The following is an 11,336-nucleotide window of genomic DNA, read 5'->3' on the forward strand; positions in this document are numbered from 1 at the left end:
TTCTTCTCACAGTATATCAGATTGAAAATATACACTACTGAGAACAGGTGTTCCAAGTTAGCCTTCGGAGTCTTGCAGTTAACATCAGCGGGTTCTTAACATCTTATGTGTGAGAAACCCGTGCTCGAGGCAAGAGCAAACCGCTGTAATATTTCTTCAAATACACCCTATTTGCAGGTGATAATGATCAAATCACACGTGATAATGATCAACACCAGAAAATAACCCTCGAAAGGTGAATTCAGAATTGGGCACTTCTGAAGTGGGATAGTGTCGGGTTTGGTAATTTGGAATTTTTACCTTCTCGGCAGTTCTTGGGAGTTAATATATTCCCTCGTTATATTCTGTCCACTGTTTTAACGTTAATTCACTTAAAATAAACATAATTCAGCACGGTAGCACAGTGGTTAGCATTGTTGCTTCACAGCACCAGGGTCCCAGGTTCGATTCCCGGCTTGGGTAACTGTGCGGAGTCTGCACATCCTACCCGTGTCTGCGTGGGTTTCCTCCGGGAGCTCCGGTTTCCTCCCACAGTCCTGAAAGGTAAATTGGCCACTGTGAATTCTCCCTCAGTGTACCTGAGCAGGTGCCGGAATGTGCCGACTAGGGGCTTTTCACAGTGACTTCACTGCAATGTTAATGAAAGCCTATTTGTGACAATAAAGATTATTTTTCAAAAATCAATTAGGTTTGCATCCTAACTAAATTGGAACTGAGGAACCTTGCTCAAGGGACTTAGATAATTTTTTTTTATCTGTTCAGGGGATGTGGGAATCCCTGGCAAGACAAGCATTTAATTCCCATCTCTAATTGCCCTTTAGAGGGTGATAGTCAGCCACATTCTCGAACCGTCGCAGTCCATGCGGTGTAGGTACATCCACAGTGCTGTTAGGGAGGGAGCTCCAGGATTTTGACCCAGCAACAGTGACGAAACGGCGATATGGTTCCAATTCAGGATGGTGAGTGGCGTGGAGGGGAACTTGCAGTTTGTGGTGTCCCCGGGTACCTGCTGTCCTTGTCCTTCGAGGGGGTAAAGGTCACGGATTTGGAAGGTACTGCCTTGGTGGGTTCTTACAGTGCATCTTGCAGATGGTACGCGCTACTGTCACTGTGCATCAGTGGTGAAGGGAGTGAATATTTAAGGTGATGGATGGAGTGTCACTCAAGCTGGCTGCTTTGTCCTGGATGGTTTTGAGCTTCTTGGCTGTTGGAGCTGCACTCATCCAAGCAAGTGGAGAGTGGGATTAGCTGGAAAACTCAGCCCTTAGTCACGCACATTCCCAGACAGTGACTGGGGAAATACTCTCCATGATGTCGCAACATGGGTAAGAATGAAGAGGCCAGGGACAGTAGGGAAATGAGTTTGAAAGGCCCACCATTAAAGAAAGAGAGATGAGATGTTCATTCTGCTTGTGGACCAGATAATAAAACCAAATTTCTGTCTTGGGAACAAGCAATTTAACAACAGTTTACTGCCATTCAAATATTGCAGCCTTCATACAGGTCATAGGAAAATAAAGACTTGCATTTATTTACCACCTTTCTCATGAACTCAGGATGTGCTAAAAGGCTTTAAAACCAATCAAGTAAGGTTAGGTGGGGTTACTGGGATAGGGTGGAGGTGTGGGTTTAAGGGCCAGTGCAGACTCGATTGGCCAAATGGCCTCCTTCTGTACTGTAAATTCCATGATTCTATGATTCCACCATACTCCTGACATGTGCCTTCTAACATTAATATCACAAGTAATTTCCAGGCGTTTACATAGAGATGGATAAAGACGATCATAAACATTAGTTTTCCAGCCAAGAAATACTGAGCGAAGCCAATAACTTCTCTCAACAATTTCCTTGTGCTTACAGCCATTTTAAGTATGATTCTGATTTTCATATTTGGCTTTGCGTCCACTGAGAGATTTGTGTGATGTTTCTGTCCTACTTTAAAAAAAAATTAATTTAGATTAATTTTTTTCCAATTAAGGGACAATTTAGCGTGGCCAATCCACCTACCCTGCACATCTTTGGGTTGTGGGGGCAAAACCCACACAGACACGGGGAGAATGTGCAAACTCCACACGGACAGCGACCCAGAGCCGGGATTGAACCTGGGACCTCAGCGCCGTGAGGCAGCAATGCTAACCACTGCGCTACCACGCTGCCCGTTTCTGTCCTACTTTTAGCATCAGGAGGCATGGCGGGTTACTGGGATCACCTGAACTCCCAAATTCAGGCAGGGGAAATTAGGAGGTTTTTTTCACTCTGAGTTTCTCTTATCACAAATACACCATCTGAAAAAGCAGCAAAAGCAGATTCGCTTCTGACTTTCTAAATGGAATATCTGCTACTTGAAAAGGAGAAATGAGTTGGGCTATGGGGAGAGATCGGAGGATTAGGACTGATTGGGTGCCAATCGTATGGCCTTGTCATGCCAACTTGGTGACGCGACGTGGCCGTTATAGGATTTACAATGCTCGGGAGGGACTCGCGAGACCTCGTGATCTGGCTCTCACCTCATTGGGCGGGATCCAGATTTGCATATTTAAGTGAGCAGTTGGCTTCACTTAAATATCTCTGTGCCAGAGTATCCCAAAACCCGGGATCGAACCCCCGCGCCTCGGAGATCTCGCCGTGGTGCCGTTTAGCTCTGTTTTCCACAAACGTGGGCCAGGCATAACGGCGCGGGGTGTCTCCCAGGCGATTGGAGGCTCCCGAGTGGTCGGGCTCTGGGTAGGCTGGTACCCTGGTGCCCCCGATGCCATCTCGGCACCCTGGCGGTGCCACCTTGGGACTGCCAGGCTGGGAATAGTGGCTGGGTGCCCTGTCCCTATGAGGTGAGTTGAGGAGGGGCTCAAGGACCCCATACGATGAGGCCTTGGGGAGGGGGAGGCGGGTCCGGAGGCCGGAGTTGGGAGATTAGGGTGGCATTAAAAAATGGCGCCCTGATCTCTTCCTGCACTGACGAACTGAACTGGGCAGTGCAGGAAATTAATGTCACCGTGGCCTCGGCGGGTATTCCTTGCAAAGGGCTCCCAAAAAAACCAAATTCCCGTTAAATAGCAGTGTCATTCTCAGCGCTGCGGAGTTTTGAAGTACTTAAAACAAATGCTTTAAAACTTTTCATCTATTGTTTTTTTTATTACAAAATACCCAATTCATTTTTTCCAATTACGGGGCAATTTAGCGTGGCCAATCCACCTACCATGCACATTTTTTTTTTAGGTTGTGGGGGCGAAACCCACGCAAACGCGGGGAGAATGTGCAAACCCCACACGGACAGTGACCCAGAGCCGGGATCGAACCTGGGACCTCGGCGCCGTGAGGCAGCAGTGCTAATCCACTGCGCCACCGTGCTGCCCCCATATATTGGTATAAGGATGAGCAATACTGTTATATGTGGAAAGAGGCTCCTACACCAGCAGGACTTAGCGTACCCTGAACATTTTGATGTGTGTTCACTTGAGAGTGGCATTCTTGCAAACAATAGTGTCATGTGTGACCCAGTTTCTTCCATTCTGGTGACCCATGTTATCTGATCAATTATCAAAATTGGCATCACGGCTATCATTGAGAAGTAAGATTTGCTATTTCTCATGAGATGGGCAATACTGAAAGGAACAAATTACTACAATTAAATTGGCAACGTTGATTCTAGGTTGGAAAGGCGCATTTAGGATCAGATACTGAGGGTAATTCTCTGAAAATTAGGCACTTAATTATTTTCACTTCACGCTAATTGAAGCATTCAGTAGGGTGAGCAAGAACTTTCAAATTGACTTTATGCTGCCCATCAGATTTTGGGATCACTCAGTGCTCATGTCCTCTCAAATTGCAAGCAAGAAAATTATTTTCAAAGGTTCTGCATAAACCCAGAGGTGGTAAAACGGGAAAATAGAGTACGAGAGTAAGCTTGACTTAAAAACTGATTGTAAAAGTTTCTATAAGTACGTGAAGAGAAAACGATTGGTGAAGACAAATGTAGGTCCCTTAGAGTCAGAAATGGGGATGTGTAGAATGGGGGACAAAGAAATGGCTGAGCAACTAAATACTCATCTTCCAGGATTTGTTTTAAATTTAGAGTACCCAATTATTTTGTTTCCAATTAAAGGCCAATTTAGCATGGCCAGTCCACCTACTTTAGACATATATTTGGGTTGTGGGGATGGGACCCACGCAGACACGGAGAGAATGTGCAAACTCCACACGGACAGTGACCCGGGGCTGGGAGCGAAGCAGGGTCCTCGGCGCTGTAACGCAGCAGTGCTAACCACTGCGCCACCACAACCCAAAGATGTGTAGAGTAGGTGGATTGGCCACGCTAAATTGCCCCTTCATTGGAAACATTTTAAAAAAGGGAGGTAGAGAGAAAAAAACAGGGAATTATAGACCAGTAAACCTGATGTTGGTAATGAGAAAAATCCTAGAGTCCATTATCAAAGATTTTATAGCAGAGCACTTAGTTAACAGTGGCAGGATCAGACACAGTCAGCATGGATTTATGACGAGGAAATCATGCTCAACAAATCTACTGGAATTCTTCCAAGATGTAACCAGTAGAATTGACATGGGGTAGCCAGTGGATGTGGTATATTTGGACTTTCAGAAGGCTTTTAATGAAGTCCCACATAAGAGATTAGCGTGTATCATTAAAGCACATGGGATTAGGGGTTTTGAGTTGGATAGAAATCTGTTTGGCACACAGGACTCAAAGAGTAGGAATTAATAGCTTTTTCCAGATGGCAGGCAGTGACTGGGGTGCCGCAGGGATCGGTGCCAGGACCCCAGCTATTCACAACACAAATTAATGATTTAGACGAGGGAACAAAATGTAAGATGTAAAATGGTGGCACAGTGGTTAGCACTGCTGCCTCACAGCACCGGGGACTGGGTTCAATTCCAGCCTTGGGTAACTGTCTGTGTGGAGTTTGCATTTTCTCCCTGTGTCTGCATGAATTTCCTCCGGGTGCTCCGGTTTCCTCCCACAGTCCAAAGATGTGCAGGTTAGGTGGATTGGCCGTGCTAAATTGGCCCTCAGTGTGCAGGATTGTACAGTTTAGGCGGCATTATGGGGATAGGGTGGAGGAATGGCCTAGGTGAGGTGCTCTTTCAGTGGCTCGGCGCAGACTCGACGGGCCGGATGGCCTCCGGCTATACTGTAAGGATTCTATGATTCTTTGATTCTATGAATATCTCCAAATTTGCAGATGAAACCACGTTGGGTGGGAGGGTGAGCTGTGAGGAGAATACAGAGATTCTTCTGTGTGATTTGGAAAAGTTGAGTGAGTGGGCAAATGAATGGTGAATGCAGTATAATTTGGGTAAATGTGAAGTTATCCACTTTGGTAGGAAAGAGAGAAGGCAGACTATTATCTGAATGGCCCTAAATTAAGATGGGGGGGACATTGTCTACTGTTTTTTGTTTTTTAGGTGTTTTGTGTGTGTCGGCCTGCGCGGTTGTTTAAGAAATGTTAATGTGTTAAACAGTGAAAATTACAAATGCTTCAATAAAATATTTTATAAAAAAAAATAATAAATTAGGACGGGGAATGGGCAACGAGACCTGGGTGTTTTCATACACCAGTCGCTGAAGGTAAGCATGCAGGTGCAGCAGGTGGCAAAGATGGTAAATGGTACGCTGGCCTCCATTGCCAGAGGATTCGAGTATAGGAGCAGGGATATCTTGCTGCAATTGTACAGGGTTTTGGTGAGGCCACACCTGGAGTATTGTGTGCAGTTTGGGTCTCCTTATCTGAGGAAGGATGTTCTTGCTATGGAGGGAGTGCAGTGAAGGTTTACCAGGCTGATTCCTGGGATGGCAGGTCTGACGTATGAGGCGAGATTCAGTTGGTTAGAATTGTATTCGCTGGAGTTCTGAAGAATGAGGAGGATCTCATAGAAGCCTATAAAATTCTAACAGGACTGGACAGGGTAGATGCAGGAAGGATATTCCTGATGGTGGGGAGTCCAGAACCAGGGGACACAGTCTGAGGATACGCTGTAGACCATTTAGGAAAGAAATGTGGAGTAATTTCTTCCTCCAGAGAGTAGTGAGCCTGTGGAATTCAACATTACAGGAATCAGTTGAGGTGAAAACGTTGTATGTTTTCAAGAATCAGTTAGCGATAGCTCTTGGGGCGAAAGGGGTTCAAATGATATGTGGGGAAAGAGGGATTAGGCTACGGAGTTGGATGATCAGCCATGATCATTATGAATGTCGGAGTGGGCTTGAAGGGTCGAATGGCCTCCTCCTGCTCCTATTTTCTATGTTTCAGCACAGAATCAGAAGTCTGCTCCATCAATTCTACACCAGTGCTTTTCTCTGAGTGAACCACCTATCCTAATCCCAATCTATCCACGCCTTTAATGTTCTCTTTTTTCAAGCAATATGTAAAATTACTCTTGTCAAATAATCAGGACCTTGCCTCAACAACGGCCTGTGCAGAGATTTTCACATTCAATGTTTCTGTTTCAACGGCCTGTCCGGAAGACCACCCCAGAAGTAATTCCGCAATGAAGCACTGACGTACAAATATAGAAATTAGGAGCAGGAGGTGGCCATTTGGCCCTTCGAGCCTGCTGCACCATTCATTTTAAAAAATAAATTTAGAGTACCCAATTAATTTTTCCATTCCGGAGGAATTTAGCGTGGCCAATCCACCTAGCTTGCACATCTTTTTGGGTTGTGGAGGCAAAACCCACGCAGACACGGGGAGAATGTGCAAACTCCATACGGACAGTGACCCAGAGCCGGGATCGAAGCTGGGACCACGGAGCTGTGAGGAAACAGGGCTAATCCACTTGCCCCGAGTGCTATATTTAACTGAAAACATACAGGGCGCGATTCTCCCAAAACGGGAGAAATCGTAAGGCTGGCGTCAAACCCGGGCGGGTTTGACGCCAGCGCGCCCCTTCCCGACCGGGAACCGATTCTGGTCCCCGGTCGGGGCTAGCAGCCCGACGCCGCAAGCTCCGGCATCACGGGCTTAACGAATTTCATTAAGCCCGCTTGCCGGAGTTAGCGCCGGCTGACGCGTCATATGACGTCAGCCGCGCATGCGCGGATTGGAAGACTCCAACCCGCGCATGCGCGGATGACGTCATCGCGTATTTGCGCGAAACCCGCGCATGCGCGGGCCGGGATGCCCCTCAGCCGCCCCGCGAATGGATACTGCGGGGCGGCCGATGGACAAATAGTGCGCGGGCATCGGGCCCGCTGCCCGCGATCGGTTGGCACTGATCGCGGGCCCATGGCACCCTTGGCACGGCCGTGGTACTGCCGTGCCAATCGGTGCCATGGTTATAAAAAGCGAGTTTGTGACGCCGTTTTTACGAACGGCCAGACCAGGTGTGTTTGCCGTTCGTAAAAACAGCCGTAAAGGGCTGGGACTTCGGCCCATCGAACAGCTGTGAATCGCTGCCGGCCGTAAAAAAACGGCGGCAGCGATTCGTGTCGGGAGTTGGGGGGGGGGGGGGAGAATAGCGGGAGGGCGGGAAAAATGTCGGGAAGGCCCTCCCGCTATTCTCCGACCCGTCGTGGGGGTCGGAGAATTTCGCCCACAATGTTTTGGCCTCAACTGCTTTCCCTGGTAGCAAATTGCACCGGCTCACCACTCTCTGGGTGAAGAGATTTCTCCTCATCTCTGTCCTAAATGGTCTGCCCCATATTCACAGACTCTGACCCTGGCTCTGGGCTCCCCTCCATCAGGAGCATTCTTCCTGCATCGACCTTGTCCAGTCCTGTTAGAATTTTATCGACTCTATGAGATTCCCTTCATTCTTCTGACCTCCTGCAATTATAATCCTAATCAACTCAATCTCTCTGCGTAGGTCAGTCCTACCATCCCAGGAATCAGTCTGGTAAATTTTTGCAGCACTCCCTCCATTGCAAGAACATCCTTCCTCAGATAAGCAGACCAAGGGCACGATTTAACGGAAATATTTCTAAGTGCCATTTTGGCGCAATTGGCGGAGTGATTCTCGGCAGCTGCATTGGCGAGATCGCAGCCTGTATTTAACGACACTTAGTGCTGGACATGTGCCTCCACGAGCTTCTCATTACGACTGGCTGTCTCACCTTATGATTCACCAGACTCACGCCTCAGTGTCTCACCGCTAACAAGGGGGAGCTGCTTTTTAACGCTCCCTCACCTCTCACTCCCAGTCAACACACAAGCTCTTCAGCGCGCGCACCCGTTCCTCGCTTTGTGGATGCTTTGACCTGTCCAGGCTCCTCAACGCTGTGAGATGGGGAACCCTGTTCCTCCGTGGGGGTCGGAGGACCAGCAGCAGGGTCACCAATACTGCCTGGGAGGCAGCGGCAGTGGTCGTCAATGCAGGCAGCATGACCAGGAGGACCGCCGCCCAATGTAGGGAGAAGATCAACGACCTCCACCCAGCTGCAAGCTGTGTTATCACCTCTCTCCTGGCATCAGTTCTGCCTGCCTCCCCTCAAATTCCCCCTCCCCCAAATCACTGGCTGACACCTCATATCCTCCACACATCTGATCTTCATGTTTGCTCCTCAGAATCCACTGGCACCACCCAGCACAACCACTTCATGTCCAGGTGAAGTGCCCACACATCCCATCAAGCGTGTGGCTTACAATGCCCTCTCTTTGTCCCCGCAACACGATAGCCCATAATAAGTGGGAAAGGGCCAAGTTGGGGGCTGAGTACAAGAGATTCAAGTCCAGACCCCTATGAGGAACAGGCCCTGGAAATTGTGGGGTTGTCCGAGTAGAGAGCAGTCACTGACCGTGAGGTTGGCCTGCGCCGCAGAGGTGAGGATCCACTGTCCCTTCACCTGTTGCATTCAACTTCAATCTCGTTAATGAGATGGAAATGAATGCAAATGAGGGGTAATGATATGCTTGCCATATTTGGATGTGATCCGGAACTCGCCATCGGGGGTGGGCCGGTTAGATAGCAAACTGATTTGCACATGGCGCGAATCTCGATTTTGGCCTTTCCCACTATTTAATAGTCACGCCCAGATCCCCACCCTGCGCAATACGGTGGCTAAATCTCGCCCCAAAACTGCGCACAATATTCCAGGTGCGGTCTCACCAAGGCCCTGTATAATTGCAGCAAGACATCCCTACTCGAATCCTCCCGCTATGAAGGCCAACATACCATTTGCCTTCTTTACCGCCTGCTGCACCAACATGCTGCTTACTGCTATCAATCAGAATCCACAGTGTTTTGCTTTGATTTCTGCTGATTGATAGCTTACCTTGTGTCTGCTTGTCAGTTGAAAATAGAGCTTCTAATTTACCCCTTTCTACACTGTTACAAGGATCTCTATGCAACCTCACTCTCTGGCCTCCTTTCAAGGATGAAGAGATTGAAATTTTCAGCCTTTCCTCGTTACTCTGTTCTGTGGCTCCAGAGATCTGCCTTGTCAAAATCCAGAAAATAACTGGAAAAGCAATGGATCTTCATCAGAATATGGAAGAGAAAGTGAAGCTTATGCTTTTGACCCTTCATTGACCTGTTTTTCTCTTTCAGGTGTTGACTTGTCTGCTGTGTATTTGGAGAATTTTCACTTTTAGTCCAAATTTCTCGTATTATTTATTTTAATTTCCAATTTTCAGGTTTTTCTCTTCGGATCTAAGTTGCATTGCAAATTCAGCCAACGGTAAGGTTTTGAACAGGAAAGCAGAAATTGGCAGCGGACAAAATACTTTTCGTGTTGTGATAAAATTGTGACAAGAAATTAACTCCTTAGCTGTGGCCAACTGAAATGATGGAATCATTTAATCAGTCACCTCCCTAAACTCCTTCATGTTTATACAGCACATTCCTGTTAAATCCATCATCCCCAGTCTACCACTCTCAATCCAGTGCTCACAGTCCCCAATCTAGAGCCTCCTTCTGCACTGTACGAATTATATGGTTCTATGGAATTCTAAGTGTTAAGCATTCATGAATTTCTGATCATTGAAGATTGGATGCACATGAGGCAATAATGTTCCACTACCCTGCTCAAATATGACAATCTGGGTTAGTGTTGATCAATTCAAATGCAAATTAGACTAGATTTATTTCAGAAAATAAGGCGTACAGTTTACAAGTAACTTGAGACTTGACAAGTCGCAAACATTGGAGGAATAGATAACGTTGAACTCCTGGTCTTCAAAGCTCTCCATTATTCCAATGTTTCTTGTGTCATGTCTGGATTTGATGTAGAAAAACTGATAGAGATTGATTTGATGGCAACGATTAATAACTAAATTAATGATTAAGCTCCAATATCATTATATTATGTGACTACCAGGATTGTGGCAACTAAAAGGAATCTTTGTCGTTTCTGGTTCTGCAATTCCCAAGCTATAAACAGGATGTTCATAAAAGTCCCGCGCAAATTCAAACATTAATAACCCATGCTTGATAGAAACAAACTCTGTGAATGAGATACGAAGGCATAATTCTTCAAGTTTTACGGTAACACAATTGAAATTTCTAGGCTTCAATCTAACTACCAGTTTATGTGAAAAGTCGTTCAATCCGATTTGTTGAAAAACATGGTCCAGCTGTTTTCGAATCATTTCATGGACTTTAAATGTTATTAATCATGCTTTTATTTATTGTTTAAAGCTTGCTCCTATCGTGTGCAAATCCAAAGTTATTGAAGTTTAAAGTTGCACAAGGACTTTACAAACACCCTGTGTACAATGAAACAAATATGGTAACACTGAACAACATTTGTACCCAGTCGGTGTATCAAACTCTCCGAATGGTAGCATCTTAAAATCCCTTGATTGTTAAATTCTCACAGTAAGTGGTAAACACCGTGCGGGGAACTCGGATAAGAATTGCAGTACTTACTTGGCGTTTAAAACGCTGATGCGCAGGGCTGAGTTTGGATAGTCCAGATGTTGCCTTAATTAATTCCACAAGTATCAAGATCAGGAAAACTGTTATTGCTGATTTTCTTTCAGGACACGGCATGATTTGGAAGATCTGTGTGAACAGGCACTGCGACAGAAACTTGATTAGCTGGCCTGCTGTAGATCTGCAATTTGCTGATAAAAGCACAATGTGTTTTCCTGCAAGTGAAAAGGGAAGTCAAAGCCATCTACTGCTGAGATCTAACCTTTGCAGCTCTTCATAGCCATGCATCATTCTTGTGCCATTCCAACCTGTCTTTTTTAAAATCACAATTTAATGGTCACTGTGAGTTCAACTTTGTTTAAAATATTGAAAAATAACAGTGCAGTTCCTGTCCTTGTCATTAAATAATAAATTTGCTCAAATATTTTTTCAAAGCAGACCTCAAGAGGAACATGCTTGCGACAGAATTGCTCAGGAAAGCAGATTTTGGTTTTACAGTTTTGTGTGCA

The 11,336-nt window shown here is 46.2% G+C and overlaps 1 protein-coding gene across 1 annotated transcript in view; it reads right to left on the reverse strand.

Annotated features, from left to right (window-relative positions):
* Positions 1-11,082, reverse strand: part of LOC119950614 (tumor necrosis factor receptor superfamily member 3-like) — a 60,817-nt gene extending 49,735 nt beyond the window's left edge. The window contains exon 1 of the mRNA XM_038773201.1: positions 10,822-11,082. Within this exon, the coding sequence (XP_038629129.1) occupies positions 10,822-10,944 (123 nt within the window). The 5' untranslated portion in view covers positions 10,945-11,082. The remainder of the gene's footprint in view (positions 1-10,821) is intronic.
* Between the last annotated feature and the right edge of the window lie 254 nt (positions 11,083-11,336).

The sequence above is a fragment of the Scyliorhinus canicula genome, chromosome 16 (assembly GCF_902713615.1).
Source record: "Scyliorhinus canicula chromosome 16, sScyCan1.1, whole genome shotgun sequence".
Lineage (NCBI taxonomy): Eukaryota > Metazoa > Chordata > Chondrichthyes > Carcharhiniformes > Scyliorhinidae > Scyliorhinus > Scyliorhinus canicula.